This window comes from Anabrus simplex, chromosome 5 (genome assembly GCF_040414725.1).
Source record: "Anabrus simplex isolate iqAnaSimp1 chromosome 5, ASM4041472v1, whole genome shotgun sequence".
Lineage (NCBI taxonomy): Eukaryota > Metazoa > Arthropoda > Insecta > Orthoptera > Tettigoniidae > Anabrus > Anabrus simplex.
Window position 1 is genome coordinate 56446141 of NC_090269.1, and position 25846 is coordinate 56471986.

Sequence of the window (25846 nt, forward strand, 5' to 3'; positions counted from 1 at the left end):
GGATAACCATCTTCAGGGCTGCCGACAATGGGATTCGAACCCACTATCTCCCGGATGCGAGCTCTCAGCTGCACGCCCCTTACCGCATGGCCAACTCACCCGGTCTGGAATCTCAAGGGTACAGACTCTACAATGGTATACCAGGAAAGAGAGTGACAAAAACTATTCCCCAGTTTGGAACAGGCTTTTTGGTTAGCCTTAAAATAATAAACTCTATACAAAAGTTTAAATCTCACTACTCAAGGATCTCCACACTTACGATAAAGACAGCTAATAAAATGTACACCATAACTAATGCACATGCTCCTACCAAGGATAAGGGTAACTCTTTTAGAGACCGTGTAGAGATAGGAAACTTTGGGATCTATTCGATGATATCCTAAATAACATTCCTAAAAACCATGCTAAAATATTAATTGGGGATTTTAATGCCCAACTAAGAAGAGAACAAACAAAAATGGTCAAAAACTAATTGATCTTCACAGGAATCATGGCCTAATATCAAAATTTACATATTTTAAGAGAAAACCACAAAAACTCAACACATAGAAGCATCCCGATTACACTAAAGGTAAATGACAATTAGATCGTGTATTTACAGATAAATTATATCACAAAGAAATTTATAATGTCAGGGTTCTTCAAGGAACACACACAGGCTCAGATCATTGTGTAGGCCTATTTAAAATTAAAATTAAATTACCCCCCCCCCCCCAAAGGAGACTAAAACAACAAGCCTATAAACCCAAAAGGAAAATAGATCCTACACTGCTAATTAAAAATGAAAATTATCAAAAAGTAACAGAAAAAATTAAAATCACAGATAACACAGATGACCTAGTTAATAGCCTTCAGCAAACTGCAGAAGAATTGGCCCCATTAAAGCCTCCTTAAAAACATCATTGGTGGAATAACGAATGTGATAATATGATTGAGAAATGACACAAAGCGTGGTTATTATACCAGTGCCAAAAATCTGAAGCATCTTTTCAAAATTTAATTAAACAACAGAAAGATACAACTAAAACCTTAAGAATAAAAAGACAGTATCTAAAAAAAAACTCTGAACTCAACTGAAAGAGAATTCAAAATATCACATTCACAGAATTATTACAAAATTTAAAAAAAAACATTTGACTACGCGTGAAGCTCCAACCTTATTGTTACAAGATGGAAATGGTGAATTAGCCCACAACAATCACGACAATGCACAAATCCTGGCTAATATTTCAAATTGCTCCTAATTGTGAAGAACAAACAGAATTCCTTCACTTAGATGAAAATATACCAATAACAACCCCAACAGAGAATATAAACCCTCCTACAGTATAGGAAATTTACACACTGAATGAATAGAGAATATAAACCCTCCTACAGTATAGGAAATTTACACACTGAATGACATGAAGAATTTTAAAGCACCTGGAGAAGATCAGACCTTTGCAGAAATTTGGAAATATGCTGGAAGTTCAGCTATAACTGCCCTTCATGAACAACTAGTCAAGATCTGGATTACAGAAAAATTCTCAGAACATTGGATAACAGCCAACATCCATCCATTACATAAAAAAGGGGACAAAACAGACCCTAATAACTACTGAGTAACTTCAGTCCTGGATATTACTTATAAAATGTTCTCTAGAATTATTCTCAATACAATTTAATTACAACTCGACAATGAACTAAGAGAATATCAAGAAGGTTTCAGGCCTTGGAGGAGTTGCCCTGACCAAATTATGAGCCTTAAACTGATAATGGATTACAACAGAGAAAGAAATAGAGATAACATTTATCAACTTCAAGAAGGCCTATGATAGTATTTACGGGATCTCCTTATTAAAAATTTTATGACACATAGGATTACATCCTAAATTAGTAGTAAATATGATAAAATTAACTCTTACAGAGACCAAATCAAAAGTGAAGTTCAGAGGCGAATTATCAGACCCATTTGAAGTAACTACTGTGTTACAGCAGGGTGATGGCTTTTCACCATTACCATTTAATTATGTGCACTAGAAATGGTAATGTGAGAATGGTTTAGGAAATGCCCTCCCAATATTAAAAAAGGTAGGAAAATCCAAACAAATTGCCTTGGTTTTGCAAATGACATAGCATTACTAGCCACAGATTTAGATGAAGCAAAAACTCAAATATTAGAGCTTCACAACATTGCAAATAGAATTGGCCTTAAAACATAATTTGAGAAAACAGAAATGATGCTCCAAACACAATTCAAATATCTATGTGAGTTAATAACAAATAATTTAAATGAAAAACCTTACAAAACAGAGATATTTATCCATTAATACAAAAATCAAACATTACAATACAGTCATAAAGCCAGAAGCCACATATGCCTCAGAAACATTATTCCATCTAAATGAACAATCCAAACGAATTGGAAGAACTTGTATCAATAAAAGCTATCAAAAAGATGGGCAATGGCGAATAGTACCTAACAATGTTGTATATCAGAAATTATAACCCATTACAGATACCATGTGCAAGAAAGGACTAGGGTACTTTTGGCCACATCCTGAGAATGCCAGATTCGCGACTTCTGAAGCAGCTACTGCAGTACAATCGTGCTTCAAAAAATACCATAACTGGATGCAGATGGATAAAATAAATCAGGGAGGATTTGAAAGAAATTAGCCTTACACCGGATGACACTATGGATAAGAAAAAGGTAAACACAATATTTAAAAATACGACTTTCCACTTTACATTCACAAAGAAGAAAATCCCTACTGGAATATTTTCTACAAAAAAAAAAAAAAAAAGGGCAAGAATATAAACACGTATGAAGAAGTTCTGGGAGGACCGCAAGGTTCGGACAGTTCCTATCAAGAAATTGACAAACCAAACCAAAAGTGATCCAATGTGGTCTCAAAAGAGAAGAAGAAGAAGATTAAGATTACGTGGATGATGGCTTGCAACTGAAAACCAAGTCTACGAAAGTGGATAGGAAATTGACTTTGCCCCATAATCATCATTAAAAATAATAAATATTAGTAGAATTAAAAATTGTTCATAAAAATGATCCCTACAACAACTCGAGAGTGTAAAGGTTAACTTGCAAAGATTTTAAGATGTTTTACATAAGATGGACTGGCCGAACATTTGCTCAGCATTATCAACAACATTTTAAAGCAATGCAATATAACAAATATTCTGCTTTTGCAGAACAGACAGCAATAATAGCAACTTTCATAGCATGGCAAAAGATATGGAGTTAATCTACAAAGGCAATCATGGTTTAGAATTAAACATTCATGAGAACATCAAAATATACTTAGCACAGAAAAATGACCCAGATAAAATTTTAAGTGAAACTGCTGCGGACAACATGTCAACAACCTTGAGATGATGCAATATCGCATGATACTTACTTGTTAGCACCGTGAGGGTTGCTCAGTATTCATGTAACAGCTGAGACGGTATGTTCGGTCATTCCTATCATTATAAGGTACGATTTTAACTACATTCGTTAGGTTTAAAAGTTTCTGTTATGTTAACTTGCCTTATTTGTTTTTGTATCTTTGTTACAGTATAACTCTCCTCTTCATTTTAAAATCAAGATGACACAATTATGTAAATTTTAATGTTTTAATTTTAATGATCCACTGATGATGGAACTAAGATTCCAAAAACTAGTTATGGATTAAATTATTTTAATGTGTGCTGAAAGGGACAGTTTTGAACTTAAGTAAGTGTACGGACTTGCCTGCCAAAAACCCCTTCAATATGTTTAAGTTGGCACCTACTGTAATTTCTAATGACTGCTACACAAGATTATCTTGTTATTGTTTGAACCAGAGCTTGCCATATGAAGGTTCTTATCAAATAAAATAATTATTCCTTTAAATAGAAAATATATAACATTCCATATAAAGGAACAATTACGTTACTATTCAAAGTCAATACAGAACGAATATGGCATTAATAAATTGTAAAGCTCTTATCACTCAATAAATATTCAGGAAATAGTCCTTCTAGCATCTAGGAATATATTACTGTATCTATATTTCAACTTTGTCTGTTACACACTTTACAAAATGAAATGAAATGAAATGAAATGAAATGAAATGGCATATGGCTTTTAGTGCCGGGAGTGTCCGAGGACAAGTTCGGCTCACCGGATGCAGGTCTTTGGATTTGACACCTGCGGGCGACCTGTGCGTCATGATGAGGATGAAATGATGATGAAGACGATACATACACCCAGCCTCTGTGCCAGCAAACTGAACCAATTATGGTTAAAATTCCTGACCCTGCCGAGAATCGACCCCGGAACCCCTGTGACCAAAGGACAACACACAAACCATTTAGCCATGGAACCGGACTTGCACTTTACAGAAATCGTCCTGTACATAGATCACTCACTCTCTCTCAAAGCCCTAATGCAGACTTTTTTTTTTTTTTTTTGCAGCTACAGTTCTACATTTTCTTCTATTTTCAAGTCTTTTAACAAGACGTTATGCTGTTACTCTGCAGTTGGCAGAATCTTAATTTGCAACTGTGGACTGTTTGCTGAGGGTGAAACTACACCACTTACAGTATATTCAGAAATTTTCTACAAATAATGCTTTTACACTCTTTATAAGGAACTACCACAGCAGATCAAATTTGGTGCTTCATCATCATCTACAAAGTAACCTACATACGACACAAACATTCCTTAAGAGTTGATCAATTCTAGTTTCCAATCTTCAGCATTGAATGTGTAAAGCAAGATAGCAGTTGGTATATTAGGTTTGCTTATCTGTATACTAGAGTATGGCTGTTGTGGTTCGAACATTTGTATTATACAAATTCAACGGAATTTTAAATGTATATGGTTGTTACGGCCAAGCAATATGGCTCAGGATGTCATCACACTAGCCACATAGCAGTCTAGTACCTGCAAGCTATCTGGCTGGGCAGTACCTGTCGTAGCAGATAAAGTCCCTTAATAGGCACAAAATGATCCCATGTGACAATATTTCAAATGGAACTGAATGAAGCGAGGAAGTCTAATGTCTTAAGTCTGCTTCAGATTTGCTCTTAAAATACTTGTTCTCTCGATATCAATCATCTATAATACAAAAGGTACGAACTATACTGAACTTACCTGTTGAATTTCTTTGTATTTGTGTGAAAGGAAGGTTGGACTTATCCAAAAATAATCCCTGCTGAACATTTGATTAAAAGGAAACTTTACATTTCCATTTCTTTGGTTCATCATCAAATATAATAAACACAAGGGATAGATTTCTTCATAAATGTAAGAATCATATGCAAGTAATGATTCCAATGCTCATTTATTTTCTCATCTTGTAATTTTAAGGAATGTAAGTATCTTAATTGAGTTTCTCCCTTGGCAGAGCCTGTGACCTTGAAATTTAGTCTAATCTATTCCTTCTGCTGCTCATTTCATTTAATAACCAGATACTTCTTATTCATCCATCAACAACCTCTTTTTTAGTCCAGCTCAGTTGCTTCCCAATTATGAATGTCAATATCAACATGTTTTTTGTTTAACTTGTGGCTAACAATTTTAATTTTGTATGAAGTAATCAAAGTGGCCACTATATTTTTGTGTGCCTATGCTGAAACAAGAGACTGTTGTATACACCTTCAATTAAATCTATACTGCCTGATATAAGAACAAAATGTTGGGCAAGACAATCTCATACAAAGAATAATAAACACTGAGAATGAAATACTTTTCTGTAATTTTGAGGATGTAAAGGAGTATCATAAGGAATATTCTTCAAACATATTCAGAATCTCAGAAACAAGTGTATGCATGTGATAATATTAAAAGAGAAAACTGTTTTTCCTTATTTTTAGTATCTGTCACGATTGTTGAGAAGTTACCAAAAATTATGTGAAACATACATTGCCATTTCCTTATAATTCCAACACAATATTTTATTTAATGTTTTCAAATTTGAAATGAGTCAACTTGTGCATGAAGGCACTGCAAATTGACATAGCCACAAAGCATGCTAGGAATAATATGCATTTTTAACAACCTGAATGTATTTATAGAGTTCAAAACATTAATTACATTAATGTTTTTTAAATCTACAAAACAAAGCAAAGCAAAGACTATGAAAAAATATGCAAGCAGTGATTCCCTATCAAAAGGATATTACTGCTGGTAAAAAATAATACAGCTGATTATACCATTTTTGTCACATTACTTGATAAAAATATAATATCTTAGAACAAAATATCTATTATGCAATTCATTTCTGTAAATGCAAGCAGCTTGACAATGTATATTCATACCGATGTAAATGTTCATAAATATACACTGTAATATATAACTATACTAACAGATATATAAAGGCATAGAAAATACTACATCTATTTTCTTCCAATAGGCCAAGAAAGGATCAACTCCTCTCTAAATTGGGGAGGGGGGGAGGAAGGGCACACTTGATTTGACAATTACTTCCATTAAACAAACAAGAGAATAAGCTGAACATGACAGTACTGCTATATGTGGACTGTACAAGACTCAAGACTCATGCTGGAGATTTAGTACTTCCTTATTGCAACAGCTAATAGCCAGATTCTGCAATATATAAATTGTAACTGCACTGATCTTAGGCTATCTATATACCTTACCCCTCTTACACTCTTGTTTTTCATTTTTTTTTTAAATTCTTTTTGAAATTTGATGTTATAGCTTTCTTTTCAAGATAAAGAGTGAAATCATATTTTAAAACTCAAAATATTAACATCTTTATTTAGAGGAAAACAGATAAAAATACTGATGATAAAATATGTACAATGTATGAACAGTTGAGTAAACTGATGTTAGTTTTTGAAAAGAAAAAGAACTGATAATTGAAATAAGTGTGTAGTATAAAATAAAGCATATAAATGATATTCATTTTTGCAGGAGACTGAAGTTTTTAAAAAGAATCATGATACAGTACTGAAAAATTGATCAGTGCATTGTGAAGTGTAGTAGCACGTAAGAGTGGCTACTAAAATAATCTATTTTACAAATGGGTTGAAAGGACTTAAAATATTGATTTTATTCCAGGAAGACTGCCAGCTGTATTGAGTGCTTTTCAGAAAAATATGATAAAGTATACATTAAGATTAATTTTAGCAGATACGTTATACTTCTTTTGTTGTAATTACTAGATGAAGAGGTACCTTTCTGGCTCAAAATATTTAATCACATTGGAGAAAACAAGGATATTAATATTTTCTAACATTGCCCAATATGAACGAGTGTTTTAATTTAATAAAAAGAAAAGAGAAACACAATGATGGATTAATATTTTTAAAAAAATCACATTTAGACCATTTGGATTATACCAGGTGAATCAGCTGTCCCTACCAATATTTTGTTCTGAGACCAACAAACGTGTGAGATCATCGTGAGGTCAATATTTATCTGCTAGCATCCTGCATAGTACTTATGCACTGTAAGCACATCCTGCAAATTATTCTGAACACTATTATTGTTCCTGTCATGTGACTATAGACTGTTCAAAAAATATGACATCTTTCAATCATTATTGTACATCAGTCTACCATGTAACTATGTTAAGATTTGTGCCAAGTGACCAGGTATAGCAAATTGCAAATTGTAAAATTAACTACGATACAGTGATGTGGGGAAGGTATGAAACAGCGAACTGGAGGAGTAACGTGCTCTAAGGCATTGTTAATACAAGAGGCGATCAATATATAATGCAACATATTTTATTTCTCAGCCAAATTAGGTTTTAAAAAATCAGAATTTTGTTTGGGACTGAATATTCCTGCTTTGTCTTGTAGAGTTTCATTAATTTTTGACAGGTGGCAGCACTATAACTAGCCTTCAAAATGGTGTTTGTAACGGAGGTGCGTACCAAACAGAGAGAAGTTATTGAGTTTCTTTTGGTGGAAAACCAGGGCATCACAGATATTCATAGGCACTTGCAGAATGTCTACGGAGACTTGGCAGCGGACAAAAGCAAGGCGAGTCATTGGGTGAGGCGTGTTTCATCATCACATCACCGACAGGAGCTCACAAAACTTCAGTGGACTGTTCTTCCTCACTCACCCTACAGCCTGGATCTCACACCTCCTGACTTCCATCTGTCTGGCCCAATGAAGGATGCACTCCGCGGGAAGCACTACGTGGATGATGGGGAAGTTATCGATGCAGCACGACGTTGGCTCCGACATCGATCAGTTGAGTGGTACCATGCAGGCATACAGGCCCTCACATTTTGGTGGTGTAAGGCCGTACCATTGAATGGAGATTATGTTAAAAAATACGGTATTGTAGCAAAAGAGTTGGGGAATAACACACTGTATTTGAATCCTCAATAAAACAAACCTGCTTTTAGAAAAGAAAAAAAAAGGCACTGCATTATATACATTATATACTGAACTTCCTTCGTAGAAGTCTCACTCAATTCTGCGGCATAGTGCATATGGTCAAACACTAGCCTACCAATTAATGAAACATAGTGGATAGGGTAGGTAGACCATAGAATAATTAAGAGTGCAACTGAGGATGGAAGAAGGAGTGAAATATTTCATTCAAGTTTATGCACCCCAAACTAAAAACTGTGAGAAAAATATAGAGGAATTCTTGGAGACACTCAAGGAAGTATTCACCGATGTAGAAGTGATAGTCATGGGAGATCTCAATGCGCAGGTTGGAAATGACAGAATTGGTAAAGAAGAAGTGATTGGTCCATTTGGATATGGAAAAAGAAACAGTGAGAGAAATATGTCGCTTGATTTTTGTGAGAGAAATGGAATTATTGTGGTAACACTTAGTTTAGAAGGAAGAAAAACAGAAAGATCATTAGATATGGCTGGGGTGAAAGAAGGACAAAAACAGTTATTGATTATTTTTTGATTGACAAAATAAACCATAAACAGTTAAAGGATGTAACAGCACGATCAGGAGAGGTGTTTGATGGGCAGAGCAGTGGTAGCAAAATTGAAAATAGGTAAAATTGTGAGAGTAAAAGAAATAAAACAGAAGAAAATAAAAGATGGAAATTGGTGAAACGAAAAGGTGAAGGAGGTTAATAAACAAAAGACGAAAGCATTGCAAGAATGGAATACAGATAGATAAGAAGGAAGTAAGATTAAGTACACGGAAATTAAAAGTAAGTGTAAAAAAGTGGTCAATGAGGAAAAGAAAAAATGTTGGGAGAGATTCACAGGAGAGTTGGAAAAGGATGTAAATTGCAGAAAAAGGATGTTGTACGGATCGATAAAAAATAAGAGAAAAGGAAAAATTTATACAAAACAAGTGAAGGAAGAGAGTGGAAATGAAATAACAGACCCAGAGGTGGAAAGATTATTTCGATAAACTCCTGAATGCGAGAAATGATGCAGAAGAGGGTGGAGTGGTAAATGAGGATGATCCAGAAATGGAGAATGATATTGCAATGGCAGAGGTGGAAACGGCTATTAAACAAATGAAAACAGGGAAAGCAGCAAGGATGGATAAAATGTGTGTGGAAATGATAAAAGCAGCAGGACCTATTGGTTTACAATGGTTAGTATAGGCTGCTAAGGTGTGTATGGAGGAAAAAGTAAGTAGGCTACCTGATAATTTGTGTAAAGGTGTAAAAATACCAGTATTTAAGAAAGATGACAGGAAGGTATGTGACAATTATTGATGAATTACACTACTGTCACAAGTAGCCAAAATATTGGAGAGAATAACGAAAAGGCGGATGAGAGAAAGAGCAGTGTGGATTTTGACAGGGCAGGTCAAAGATAGATCCTATACTTACCATGATATTACTGATGGAAAAACAGTGGTAATATGGAAAAGATCTGGTGATGGTATTCCTTGATATAGAGAAGGCATACAATAGTGTTAATAGAGAAAAGGTGTGAGAAACCCTGGAAAGAAATGGATGTGGAAGGCAATCAAGGGAACTAGTGAAAGCAATGTCTAAGAATTGTTCCAGTTCTGTCCAGACTCCAGAGGAGATAACATTTTGGTTTAGAAATCAAAGTGGATGAAGACAGGGAAGTGTATTGTCTCCCCTTATGTTTATAATGGTTATGGATGAAATTATAAAGGAAACAAAGGCAAGACATGGAGGGGATATAAAAATAACGTTGTTTGCAGATGACAGTGATCTGGAGAGTCAATAATGCAGGACAGTGATCTGGAGAGTCAACAATGCAGAAGTGCAAATCCAAATAGAGGCTTTAAATGACAATATTGAGAAATATGGTACGAAAATCAGTATGGAGAAGAGCAAAACAGTGGTGATGACAAGAGGAGAAAGAAAAGGAAAAGGAATCGTTAGTATCAGGGGACAAAACCTTGAGGTTGTTGAATGCTCAAATATTTGGGAAGAGAAATAATGTATGATGCAAGGTTGGATAAGGCGATCAGCAGAAGCGTACAAGCGGGAAATACATTCTACCAGAATGTAAGGAACCTGGTGTGGAGTTCCTATGAAATGTACAGAGATAATGTACCCGTATATTAACATATGCATCAGGGATTTGGACTTTGACAGCAAGAAATGAGAATAAAATTCACGCCAGTGAGATGAAGTTCCTGAGGAGTATGGTAGGGAAGATAAGGAGAGACAGTGTAAGAAATGTTAAGGTCAGAAAAGAGATAAGGGTAGAAAAACTGAGTGATAGGATGGAGAAGAATAAATTGAGATGGTTTGGACATGTTATGAGGATGCAGGCAGGAAGGATACCAAAACAAGTGTTGGAGGCTAAGATAAAAGGAAAGAGGGCAAGAGGGAAACCTACAGCAAGATGGATGGATTCTGTCAAGAACCGCATAAGAAAAAAGAAGACTGGACTGGAATACAATTACTGAAGAGGAGTGATGAAAGGAGAAGCAATGGTGGAGAAGTGCCATCAACACCCTGACCTGGCAGGAGCTAGACAAGGGGAAATGAAAATGATGATGACGACAGGTACTGACAGCTTGAATCTTACGTTGTAATTTTTTAAAATACTGATATAAAGCTTCAATGCTTAAACACAGTCCAGTGTGTGCCACACGCATGCAGTAAAAATGCCACTATTATTGTTTCTGTACACTGCACACAATGCACTGCTATATGGTCAGAATGAAGTTGCTTCAGTCATTCGCCTTGTATTCTATGGGTGAATACGTTGACATGCTCCTTATCTACGGGGAACCAAGACAGAATTCAATGCATCAGGAAAAGTATCCAGACAGGAGACATTCAATTGCAAAGAATTTCCTCAGCATTAAGGCATTTACAAACAATAGGGGTACTTCAGTTGATTCCACTTGTCGAAGAGAAGACTGTAATGTCTGTGGAGATAATTAGGAGCATATTCCGGACACAGCCCACAAATCACATATAAGTACATGGGCCACTGCACAACAGGTGAACATCAGTCAGGCTTTTGTACTACGAATATTTCATATGCATAAATATCATCTACAATTAAATTAGGAGCTCCATGAACATGATTTCAAAGCTCAAATGATTTCCATCAGTGGCACTTAGGAACTCTGGCACAAGATGCAGTATTCCTATTGAAAATCCTATTCTTGGGAAAGTCGCAATTCCACAATAATGGTAGTCAAACACGACAACATGCCCTACTTGAATGCTGACAATCCCCACAGGGTGCAGCATGCAAGCTATCAAATGCAATGGAGAGTGAATGTATGGTGTGCATATTTCCTAGAGGGCCATTTAACAGGCAAGTGCTATCTGCACTTTCTACGCCATGAACTCCCAATTCTCTTGGAGGATGTGCCACTTGGAGAACATTTAACGATGTGGTTTCAACAGGACTGAGCTCTACCAGATTGAAGGTTAGCCATCCGTAACCATCTGAATGCGACACATCGAGAGAAATGGGTACGAAGAGGAGGACCTGTCTCTTGGTCTGCCAGGTCACTGGATTAAATGCCTTAAAACTTCTTCCTATGAGGGCATTTGAAACAAACAGTTTACACCCATGAGCTAGAAAATCCCAAGTGCCTTCGACAACTTATCGCTGAAACCTACAGGTCACTAACACCAACCATACTACAGTGCACTCAAGAATATCCATTCAGTGGTGTGCCCCAGATGTGCATAAACCAAGCAGGTCATTAATTTGAGCACTTGCCAACATATCTAATCTTTATTAGTGCAGTTTAGGTCACTTCCTCTATCTATCCTGTCTTCGTGGAACCCTGATAACATATTGCTCCTTCTTTTATGGCCGTGTACACTTTCATTCACTGAAAATGTGCATAGAAGAAATTTCATGTACATTAAGATATGGTAAAAATTAAATAAATAAAAAATAAGAGTATCCCTGTCCCGAACTCACACTTATTACATGCAAGAATGGCGCACCATTGTAGTATTTGGCTTGCTCTTACCATCTATGCTATACCGCACTACGGCACAATGCGTGTAGATAATGTGATAATTTTAACACGGTCGGAATGTCCACTTTGTGTTTCACAGACATTTCATTTACAAATTAGATCATTTAGAGAGCGTACTTGTAGTTTCTATTATATAATAATAATATGGCATAAATATAAAGATATCTGTTTTACTGTATTTACTGTACTGGAGCGACATGTTTTCATGATAAATGTAAAACTGCAGTTTGCATAAAACAATGTTGGTAGGGGCAGCTGATTCACCTGGTATGTTTTTTTAATATCACAAAATTACTTCAATTCTGAGTGTTTTCATAATATAACCAGAGTATATTAGAGAACACCATACTCTCAGAGAAGTAAAGAGGGTCTGGTCACAAATATTTATTCCTCTTCTACAGTATTATCATGCTCCTCGCCTCTTTCTTCATGTTCATTAGAAGGATTCTGATTAATGGAAATGAGAATCACTGCTGGCCAGGGAAGGTTTTAGACAAATCACAAACAACATCAGCACAAATACTATCAAAACACATAAATAAGTAGTTATTTACAAGCTACTATATTTTTCATGTTATATACAATTTGTGTCTTACCTGTACTATTCACAAAAATATTTAAATCATCAGTATATAAAATTGATTTTCTTACACAAGAAAACAGATGTAAAGATATTGGCATAAAAAAAGAAAACAGAACTCTCCAATCTAAAATTCTGCAGAAAGACAAAATGACTCAGTTAATTTAAAAGAACAAAGTAACTTTTTATTATTAGGTAGGTAACAAATGCAATGTTCCTCATGAAAAGTTCATTCTGTAATACTGAATTTTTAACAAAATGCACGAAGTTTACATGCTCTGCATTTCTCCTCATGCATCTAACAGAACAGAAACCACAACTACCACTGAAATATTGTGCTTTTTTTTCTTAAAAAGAGAAAAGAATCCTATCATTCTAGGGCCACAAACAAAATGCTGATATGGCCCCATAACATCTATTACAAATACTACCAAGAATGCTAAACAACCATCTTAGAACACACTTTTAATTACCGTAATAATGCAATTCTTCAATGGATATAAAAATGTTGATCATAAATAAAATTTTGACTTAACAGTAAAGTAATAATTATTTATGTCATCCACATATTACAAGACAATTTACAAATATTATGAGCAATTTTACTATAAAACTATGCATTACAATTAAATAATTCATAGATGTTTCCCATGAGTTTAAAATATTTTTTTACTGATAATTGTTTCAGTATAAAACATACAGATTATGGAAGCCAATGAACCAACAACTAGACAAACATACAAGAGAATTCTCTCAAAAGAATCAACCTGTATGGTGAACAAAGGTTTGTGGACCATATTTTTAAATTACTTGCATGCCATAGACTGCATATACTGTACATAAAAAAAGAGTGGAAGTAAACTGCAGACTTCCTTTACATACTCTTTTAAGTAATGAACATACCATACACGTAACGAAGTATGCAGGATCTGTTAAATGTAAAAAATGAATCTCATTTAATAATGCAGCCTCTATTATGGGCAAACGTAATGTTTGTTCTTTTAAAGTAATGTTATTAATTTTTATGACCACAAAGAGAAATGTAACTTGGAGGGGAAGTTTGAAAGAGTAGGCTCAGATTATGGGTTTATTTTCATATAGCTTGGATCAGAAGAACAATTGCAACCATCAACCTTAACCACAGTCATTCTTTCAAAAGAATAAGGTGCACTGTGGTATAAGGTTGCTCCACAGGAGACATTTATTATATAGTCCTAGTTCCGTAAAGTACAAATGATCAGAGTAAGTAGATATGGAGATCATTGGAATTATACAGGTGCAGGCTTTCATGGCCAGTGTCAACTAACAAGCTTTGATAGTATTCCAGGATATTAGGCAGTGTAGACATTTTAAGAGAGTCCATGTTTCAGCAAACAATTAGCAGATTCAGCAAATTAACTTTAGAATAACTTCAGTATACTTTTGGTGTGTAGTGGCACATCGTGATGAAGCAGATAACTTATGGAGCACTCTATGATGCAGCAAGTTGGCAGAAAATTTAGTACAGTGAATCCCTGGAGGGCGATTTCAATGCCAAAATAATATGTCATACATTTTACTGGATATAATTTTCCAACAGCTTTTAGACCACATCCCAGAAGAACAATATGGCTTTACTCTAGAATGCTCAACCTCACAAGAAGTAGAATCAGTACTACCATATATCCATGCAGCAATACAGAAGATCAAGGGACGAGCTTATGCAGTTTTCACAGACTTCAACAAAGCATTTGACAGCACTGAAAAGGGAATACTCTTACAAAAAATATTGAAGGTTCTGGGTCAAGATGATTACTACTTGAGTCTTATTCAGGAGATATTACAAATTAACTACATCAAAGTACATGACGGACTGGCTTAATTGGAGTAAATTTCCCAGACGAATTGGGTACTTCATCGAGACCCTCTCAGCCCATATGTGGTGGAGGAAGTCAAAGCAGGTGACATGAAGGTAAATCTGTATGCAAATGATATAATAAGGTTGTCTGAAAAGAAAGACAACCTTCAGGAGGCGATAGATAAAATGGAAATCTGGGCCAGAAGGAAGAAGCTAACTATAAATAAAGCGAAAACAAAAACCACTAAATTCAGGAAGGGCAGATATCTAGCCAATAAAGGACAGTAAATAATTTCAAATATGTAGCTAGAGGTTACCCTCAAAGTGACAGGCAAATCATTTACTCACCGCATAAAAGCAGTAATCTATGTTATGTGGGTCCACCTAGTCGATACTTATTTGTGACAACAAATTGTTATCTACATTTTATTTAGTTCAGTAGGCCTACATGTCTTGGGATTCTATTCTAATCCCTTCATCAGCTTTCTTACAAAATACTCTTAGCATATTAAAACCTTTCATTCTATTGCTATTATGTTTCCTAAAATAATTAAAATAATTGAAATACCAATATTTTAAAGGTCATGTATTTCAATTATTTTACGAAACATAATAGCAATAGAATGAAAGGTTTTAATGTGGTAAAAGTATTTTGTAAGAAAGCTGATGAAGGGATTAAAATAGAATCCCGAAACATGTACTGAACTAAATAAAATGTAGATAACAATTTGTTGTCACAAATAAGTATTGACTCGGTGGACCCATAGGCCTATAACATAGATTATTGTATTTTATCAATAAGGATCAATCGGCCCATAAAAATGGTAAAGATTAAAAATTCACATAACAGCAGCGATAACAGTCTCAAAAGCCATATGGGCTATTGAGAAACTTGATCAATTATCACTGCAAACTGCCTGTGCACTTTTTAAACCGAAGATATCTTCTGAGTTTTGAAATTCACATCATCGTATTTAGTAACTGGAACTCCCTCACTGATTGAAGAGCTGATGTCATTCCACAACCTCCACCATACAGAATAAATTCAGAAACTCGTTGAGGAGAATACGAGGAAAAAGAATGAAATACCACCAGCTTTCTACTGTACTCCAGCCAAGATTACTGGAGTGTGGAAAGACAGCAATTCCGAATTGCACCATCTGTATACAAGAACAGCCATCATCATCATCATCATCATCATCGAACATCTCCAGTTGCCTGGGTGTGGTGCATAAGCCCCTCTCCACCTTTGTTCATGAACCACTGTTCTCTTGTAACCTTCTTTCCTTTTACTTCTTGCAGTCCTGCTTGCACTCATTCTTTTTACATGGCCAAAACACTTCAGTCTTGCTTTCTGGGTCCTTTGTAGTAGGGAGTCTTCTGTTCCCACCTCCTCTTGAACTTTCTTGTTCCTGATCTTTATTATGGTGCGTAGGAACTTCATTTCTTCAGCTTGGAATTTTGAGTTAACTTTGACATTAAATGTGGTGGTACTATATGGTTGCAACCATAGCTTTCAGTTCTTTTCTATCTGTACTTGCAAACATTTACAAGAAAATTATCTATATGGGTTATAATTGTGTTTTGGGGCAGTTTACTTCAAATTTCGCTGACAAATATACATTCACATGCAATTACATGTCTCTTATAATAACTGTGTGTACTAAGTTCTAATCTGACCGCAGCTCAGCCGAAAGACCTGCAGATTACGAGGTGTCATGGTCAGCACGACGAATCCTCTCGGCTGTTATTCTTGGCTTTCTAGACTGATTCTGCCATCTCACCGTCGGATAGCTCCTCAATAGTAATCACGTAGGCTGAGTGGACCTTGAACCAGCCCTCAACCCCAAGTAAAAATCCCTGACCTGGCCGAAAATTGAACCCGGGGTCTCTGGGTAAGAGGCAGGCACACTACTCTTACACCGTGGGGCTGGCCAGAAGAATACTGTCGCTGTATTCATAAAATCACCCAAGGGTAATGTAGGGTACATACAGATGAAGATTCTACAGAAGGTGAAGGGAATTCTGAAGTTAACAAAATGAACATATTTTCTGGGCCACTACTGAAATTGTTTTCAAACAGGAAATGCAAACAATGTGTGGGTGATGAAGACAGAAGTCATAGTTTTTAATACATCATTTTTTTATGTTGCAGATTAGCCCTCTTTATGAAATAGAATACTGAATTATGATTTGAATGGTTTTCAAAGAAAAATTTATAAATAAGCCATATTCTGAAAAATTCTTTTTTTTTTCAATTTGCTTTACGTTGCACTGACACAGTTAGAGGTCCTACAGTGACGATGTTATAGGAAAGGACTAGGATCGGGAAGGAAGTGACCGTAGCCCTAATTAAGGTACAGCCCTAGCATTTGCCTGATGTGAAAATGGGACATGGTGCTTGAAACAAAGTAGATGGGTAATTGGTTGATTTTAAAAATTTACCAAACACAGCATGAAAGTGCAAAAGCACGTGGTATCTACAGATGGCCAAGCCACTTGTTATACAAGAAACTTTATAATTCCAAAATCCTTTGACAAGATACGACTTGATTAACCATCTGTGTCATGGAAAGTATAACTGCACAGAGGCCATTCAAAAAAAAAGTTCTAAAGGACCTTTTCAACTGAGATAACGAAGGAAGATCAAAATTTTCTCACAGAAAAGGAGGGCTAGTTGTCACAAGCTGGTTGATAGAGCAGCTGTCCAGGCATACAACCTAACAATTGTCACAGTATACAATGTATGTCCAAATAGAAACAGTGAGGTTGAAAAGAAGGAAAGTCCCAATCCAACATCCAAATCTGTTCAATCAGTACAATTGTATGTGGGTGGTATGAATTGTATGGATGAAAATACAGCCCTCGGCAGGACTCCCATCCAGGTTAAAAGTGATGATGCCAAAAGGATCTTCGTCACCCACACATTGTTTGCATATATGCAAAATTTCCTTTTGATGATGCTTGTTGTTTAAACGGGCCTAACATCTAGGCCATCGGCCCCTAATGGTACGAAATGAGACGAAATGGAATGACAAATTAAAAGTTCTCCACTGACTGTAATTCAAAACGTGAGGACGAAGAATGAATGGATGGATATGAACTTAAAACAATCAGTGGATTCGACCCGCACTGCCTCACATTCACAAAAACTGATGTAAAACAATAGTATCACTGACCAAGGGCCTGCTTTTAAAGCACAATACTGAATCGATGATGCTTGCAGTCTAAAGCGGTCCAAAATTCAAGTTACTGGCCCCTCATAATGGTACTAAATCAAAAGTAGCGTAGACTCGCGGTATTCCACACATTATGGTACTACTTACAGGTAATGAAATTTGCACATGTAAGTTTCGCACATTGCGGCGCCATTTACAGGCAACGCAAACCTATGGTGTTCATCACATAAGTGTACTAACCACAGGGACTCGTATAGTGGGTACCGTACTAATCATAGGCAAGCCAGAACCATGGTGTTGCTCATATAGTGGTACTAATCACAGGTACTGTAAAAGCCGACAGTGCACTCTAAGTAGAGGGCTGACCGCACAGTGCTCCTGCATGCTACTAATCACAAACCTATTGGGTACCTAACACAGTGGTACTACACGCAAGTAAAAGTGACCCATGGTGTTCCCCGCGTGGTGGTACTAATCACAAGTAGTTTCATGGTTCTAATACAATCATCCCTTGGTCGCCCCTTTTAGTCGCCTCATACCACAGGCAAGGGATACCATGGATGTATTCTACGTCTGCGGCCCCCACCCACAGTGGGTAAATTTCCTGTTTGAAAACAATTTTAGTAAGGGCCCAGAAAATCTCATGGATCACAGAAACCATGCTCACAACTCTTTGATCTTGATGAGGAAAATGGGTATAAAGTATGGTAGCTGGAGTTCAAGAAAGAGACTGTAGTAGCCTACTAAAAATACAGTCTATAAAATCACCCAAGACTTGAGGACATACCCCAACATCGCATGGAAAAATCATGAGAGTCAGGTATGACTAAATTAAGCTGTATGTTATAACTTACGTAGTTCACAGCAAATGTACATAGTAATAATTCTTTTCGTGAAAGATCAACCCCTTGAGATCGCATGGCCCGCACAATTACATTATCACCACCACTTAACAATGGAGGGGTGCTGTTCCAGAGTGTGTAGTGCAATGCTGGCAGTTTTATTGACTGTTTTATATGATTCCACATATTGAAAATCTACAGCCTGTTTCCATTCATTTGACCGGGTCAGGAATGGAATGAATGAAGGCCCCATCTAGCGGAGAGGATAGGAATTGTGCCAGCTGTCGAAACCTGTCACACCGATTCTACATATTCTCACTGTTAATGTCTTATTTACAATGTACAATATGTAGAATCCTATTCTACACTGTAAATAAGACATTAACAGTGACAGTACTTATCTGTAAGGAAATATTAAATTTGACATATCTAATCACACTTTCTTGTGATATATGTTAAACATAGGGTGCAGAAAAACATTGTTTCCTGAATTAAAGTGTGTTAGTGGGTTCAAATACAAGAACCTAAACTGTACGATAATAGGAAGATCCGTCAAGAGCTATGAGAACATGAATTCATCTCCTGGTGTTCACTACCGCAAAAAGGACTCGGAGTACAACTTTACAAAGAGCACACACCAGCAAACTCTTGGGTGCGAGATCATACCGGACTATCTGGTAATGAGTGGAGAGAGGCTATAAAGGTGACTGCTAATGTTTTTGAGGTCCGCTTGATGCCAGGCATATCCCTGGACAACAACCTCTGTCGGCATTGCAACGGAGAGAAAATGTCCTGGGATTCTGCAGACATGGGGAACACCTAAGAAACACGCGGCACCACCAGATCAGATCCTTCGTTGCCAAAGAACTGAGAAAGAAGGGATTCAATGTACATGAGGAGGTACACGGACTGGTCATAAACGGTAGTTGGGGGAGAATTGACATCATAGCCTTTAAAGACAACAGTTCTCAAGGATTCCTTTAGATCTGACTGTCAGGTTCAAGCATTGTAGCATTCAGCCAGAAGGGGTCAATCTAGAAAAGATTGAAATACAGTATACAAACCCACTATCCCTTACTACAAATCTAAATACCACCGTCAGGAAATCAAAATAATAGGAATAATGGCTGGAGCTCGTGGTACTGTACCTTGTCACTTTGTCGCCACGTGGAAGCGCTTCTAAATTACATTGAAGCTTATCACCGAAATTGTAACTCTCGTCCTCCGAGGCTCCATCAAGATCCTGAGACACCACCTCTACAGCTCTGAAATGCTGCACTAATTATACTGTTTCTTTATAATTTAGAGTTTTCTTCAATTAAAAGAACTGTACAGAAAAATTTGATATGTTTTACCTTGTTCTTAGTGGCAGCCTGTAAATACAGGAGGTTGTTCCTAAATAAATGGAAATGTATATAGGTCTGTGGTGATCAGTTTTGGTGCTACACACGCTTAAAGATTTAAGATTAGCTACCAATCTTCCAGGCACTCGAGTGTCAACTTGCTACAATGTTTGCTCTGTTTACATTTTAGCTGCAGGCAATGAAAAGGGATAAACATACAGTATCTTGGAGCACATATTCAAAATGTCTCCCTCCAACTTGGTGGTTAAATTCACCATTGACGCAACAATGATTCGTTTATTCTTTGGAAAATTACATTACTATAACACAAGGAAGATACAAGGAAGGTAGTTGTGCGGACAACAACTCAGCAAAAACAATGTGGCATGTTTACATTCGAGTGTGTGGGAGGTAGGCAGGTGAAACAAATCATCGCAGACCTATGGTTCCTATGTTCACAACACATGTATTTGTATACACTAACACTCCTGTAATTTACAAAACAAAGTTTTTTTTGCACCCTATAGAAGTAGAAACTTCCGTTATCACAAGGTTTATATTTTAGTATTACTGCGATTGAAATAAAAATTAAAATGATAATTTATCCAAAAGCTCTGGTAAGCACTGCATGGTACCACATCATTTCGGTATCCTAACCAAGAACCACACACCCAGTTCAAAAGCATTATGTTTAATGACTTTCTAGTACATATAAATGTTAATACAGTAAAAGAGGAAAATAAAAATAACTCAGAAATTGAGAAACCTTCAATATTTCCAGGTGAAACCGATATCTGAACTTAAAACTATCACAAGACCAAAGCCATTATATTTCAGCACACAGAGTTCATACAAAAAGAAGGAAAGAGGGAAAGCTCAAAGTGAAAATACAGAGTGCTGCATTATCGAGAAACAAATATTCTGTCCTAATTATATGCATGCAAGTATCTGAACACATACAAGCACTGATTCACTGCGGTTAGGAAGTAATTTTGGAAGAAAAGAAGACCACGTAACTACTCCTTAAATCAACTTCATGTAACATTTTGATTAGGAAATAATAATAAAAAGAAGAATACATTTTTTTACCTAGCAATGTTTTAAATCCTTCCAAAATTTTATCCTTGAATATAGCTCTTAGAAATGTCTAAATACAAGTACACTCAAGATACATTCGCATGATATATAGAATATTTTGTTTACATTATTTCATAGATTAACATGTATCCCTCTCTCAAAGCACACACATAAAATACAAGAGAACCAGAACAATTATTTGTGGAGGAAAAGAACTCAGATTACTTTTTCTGCAAATTAGTACATCATGTAAAAACATTTTCTACAGCAATTACTTCCCAACTTCAACAGACAATATGATACTATTTTATTTACAGAATGAAGGGAAGAGAGATAGAAAGAGAGTAAGAGAAGAAAAACACATCATTCACCATTTATAAAACAGGAAAGGCGCTTATCCTGCCTCAGAAGGTTTGCTGGTCCGAGAGCAGAGGTTAAATCAGAACACTCAATTGACATCCAAAGATATTTCAAACAAAATGGCCTATTCACAAAACACAAATATATATATATTTATATATACATTATGTAATACTGAGAAGTTCCTCATAATCTGTGAAGGACACTTTCTTGGAACCGTTGAAGGTAAGTATGTACACATTTCACAAACAATCTGAGGTATTATGTACAGAATCCAAAGAAGTTGCCCAACAGTCAAAATACAAACAAGGAATGACAATTCCTGTTCATAGGTTTGAAGTGAATACTAATGCTGTTGTACAAGTTATAAGGTGCTCAAGTACTATTTATCTAACAGCAAATTAATCTTCTAATGACTTCAATTATTTTGAAGACAAATAAAGTCACTGCTCTCAGGACCAGCCTTGTGGTGCCTGAAAATGGTCATTTACCTAGAGTATACCCCTAATGTGGTCCACAGATGGAGTAGAACACCATCTCATCAGGCTGCTTGCACAGAGTAGAAACAAGAAGAAGAATGCATGTTAGTACTACATACCTAATGTGATATTACACATTATTAAAACTTTTGTTAATAACACTACTGAAATATATAACAGAGTTAATAAGCAGAAATGTGTTAGCCTTGGCAAATCACAAAAATACAAAAACTACAAGCATGAAGCTGGAAGCTACATAGGACAGACTTGCAATAACAACAATTTAAAGAGAGAATGGTAGTTGCAGTAAAGTTTTAAGGGAAACAGCAACATGTTGGAACAAATCGACCAGTATATTTGTAACTCACACAACGCACTGCCAGATCAAAGAATTTATGTTTACTTAAAATATGTTATACCTCTTCTTTCACCAAATTGTCACCCTGGGGAAGAACCGTGAAACATGTATTGTGACCACCCCAAGATCAGCTTGAGCCTGGAATTAATTTAACTAACTTGTGCCAGTCTACTTTCATTTTTTCAAATTTGTCTTCTCTTTAAGAGCTTTCTTCAGATTAAGAACTTTAATCATAGGGATGGTTACCAGAATGTTCATTCCTTTATCAATCAATCAATCAATCAATCAATCAATCAATCAATCAATCAATCAATCAATCAATCAATCAATCAATCAATCAATCAATCAATCAATCAATCAATCAATCAATCAATCAATCAATCAATCAATCAATCAATCTTAGAATTTTCACTCATTCTATTCTCTACAACACTGCTAAAAGGTTTATATTGCTTTCTTTGATTTTGTGCCATGTAAATAATTTGTTTCATTAATCTTCCAGCCGTTCTTAATAATAATAATAACAATAATAAATAATAACATTTTTTAACAGTCCCTTTCAGATTCTACCAACAAACATGTTTAAAAATATCATGTCCAATTACAGAAGCACTTCCAAACAGATTTTTTTCAGAATGTACTATATATTGTAAAGTTCATCAAACTAGGCTGCTCGTCCACTGGAAGCGACTACGCGCAATTACGAGATCAAGCGACTACGTGCGTACTAGCGTGACTGATCCCAAAGCGAAGATAGTAATGGAACTGCGTCCACTGCAAGCGACCTCGAGTAGCGATTATAGGCAACAACAGGCGACAAGCGACAGAACCCACTAAAATGGGATTTGCCGCGTGTGGTTGCCTGTACTCTATGGTTCCTGTGAACATACGGTTGTCTGACGTCATCACATGCAACATTATTTTTATCATTACAACATTTGTCATGGATGTAGATAGTGAAAAGTTGATAAGTGCGGTTTGTGAAATAACACCACTAAGAAATATGAAAGATAAACACTATCATTCTCGAGATATACAACGCAAACTATGGACGAAGGTTGCAGAGGAAGTTGGTTGTGATAATGGTAAGTACTCTTATTAAATTATTATTTGTTTATTTATTTATTTATTTATTTATATGCCAGAATGAGTAGCTCAATCGGTAGAGCGCTGGCCTTCTGAGCCCAACTTGACAGGTTCGATCCTGGCTCAGTCCTGTGATATTTCAAGGTGCTCAAATACATCAGCCTCATGTTGGTAGATTTACTGGCTCGTAAAAGAACTTGTGCAGGACAAAATCCCCGTACCTCCGTGTTTCCAAAAACCATAAAAATGTAGTTAGCGGTACATAAAACAAATAACTTTATTATTATTTGTAATATATTATTTTTATAATTTCAATACGGGAACATATGCAGTTCCTGTTGTAATATAAAATGAAAAGGAAAAAAAAAAAAAAAAAAACAAATGTAAGTGAAAACAGTACCTAAGAGAGCATGATTGAAAACAACATTTAGAGACTTTTCAAATTAGATTTAAAGGTTTTATATTTCTGCTTAATCCTTTTTTCTTTTTTCTTACGGATTGTGTGCTTTTCTCTCATTTTTGTATGTTACACTGGTAAATTGCATACTTAATTCGATATTTATTCTTTAATAAATATAAATTAAATAATAAAAATAAAATTAAAATAAACAAATATGAACACTTTTTAATAACTGTTCATATCATTTAACTTAGAGTCACAGTTAAACATTCCAGAGGTGTTATTTTCTCCCTGAAGTTTGACGTTTTGTGTATTTTTGGCTCTATTGCATTCAAAATATAGTGAAACATTTCTGGATAGATCCGATAATAATCAAAGAACTTCTGGGAGTCTTTGTCCACATCATTGTGCAGATGATGGAATTCTCCCATTGGCTTCCTTTAGCTAGAATTGGGTTCACCCAGCATCAATGTCTTCTTTTGCGTTATTTCCTACAACGCCTCGTCAGGTAGGGACTCTCCAGAATGTAAACTACATCCTCATCATCCATCTCACAGAATATTTAATACGTTTAATAATTTGACAACATCTACTACGGAAACACACGCAGACCTTACAGAGTACAGATGCCAACTGACAGCCATGTGAAGTCGCCTGCAGTGAACGACCCCAGTCACGTGTAATTGTATGAATCAAAGTCGCCTGTAGTCGCCTCGTCTCATAATCGCGTGTAGTCGCTTCCAGTGGACGAGCAGCCATAATGAACATATTGCAGTTTGATGATGATGATTCTTGTTTAGAGGGGTCTAACATCTAGGTCATCAGCCCCTAATGGTACGAAGTGAGACGAAATGTAATGACAAATTAAAAGTCCAAAAATCCTCCACTGACCAGAATTCAAAACGTGAGGACGGAGAATGAATGGATGGATATGAATTTAAAACAATCAGTGGATCTGACTCGCAATGCCTCACATTCACAGAAACTGACGTAAAACAATAGTATTACTGACCAAGGCACTGCTTCTATAGCACAATACTGAATCGATGATACTTGTAGTCTAAAGGGGTCCAAAATCCAAGTCACTGGCCTCTCATAATGGTACTTATTGCTAGGAAAGTAGAACCATGGTATTTGTCATGTTGCGGTACTAATCAAAAGTAGCGTAGACTCGCGGTATTCCACACATTATGGTACTACTCAAAGGTAATGAAATTCGCACATGTAACACAGACATATGGTGTTTTGCACATTGCGGCACCATTTACAGGCAAGCAAACCTATGGTATTCATCACATAAGTGTATTAATCACAGGGATATGTACTATCCCGTGGTGTTCCTCATATAGTGGGTACTAATCATAGGCAATCCAGAACCATGGTGTCGCTTACTACTAATCACAGGTACTGTAAAAGCCGGCGGAGCACTCTGTTGCTACTAATCACAATCCTATTTTGTACCTAACATAGTGGTACTACGCGCAAGTAGAAGCGACTCATGGTGTTCCCCGTGTGGTGGTACTAATTACTAGTAGGCTCATGGTTCTAATTTGATCATCCCTTGCTTGACTCTTTTAGTTGCCTCTTACGACAGGCATGGGATACCGTGGGTGTATTCATCTGCATCCCCCACCCACAGGGGGTCATATTGCAGTTTTTCACACAGATCTATTTACCAAAGAGTCACAAGATAAAATCTTAGGTCATTCTGAAGGATAACATTAAACAAAATCTTTGCTTAGAGTTTAATTTTGCACATTCTGGGCAGTAGAATAATTTCAAGCCCTCTCCCAAAAAATAATTTCCAAATGCTATCTATCCATAATTACTTTGCCACTGTAAACAATTCAGCTGCACAAAATTTCATGTATATTCAGTAGCTGCCTGATATTGTGGTTTTGTTCACATGTTCCTTTGTTCTTCATATTGCCG

General features: G+C 36.1%; 1 protein-coding gene across 4 annotated transcripts in view; it reads right to left on the bottom strand.

Moving 5' to 3' along the window:
• The window catches only part of LOC136873739 (phosphatidylinositol 4-phosphate 5-kinase type-1 alpha), a 561879-nt gene that overhangs the window by 64887 nt on the left and 471146 nt on the right, over positions 1–25846 (bottom strand). The window contains exon 17 of one of the 4 annotated variants that reach the window (XM_067146912.2): positions 20946–22137. The exons of the other annotated variants lie outside the window; for them this stretch is intronic. Coding sequence (XP_067003013.2) covers positions 22096–22137 — 42 coding nt within the window. The 3' untranslated portion in view covers positions 20946–22095. Of the gene's footprint in view, positions 1–20945; positions 22138–25846 lie in introns of those variants that run through there. 4 annotated transcript variants of the gene reach the window in all.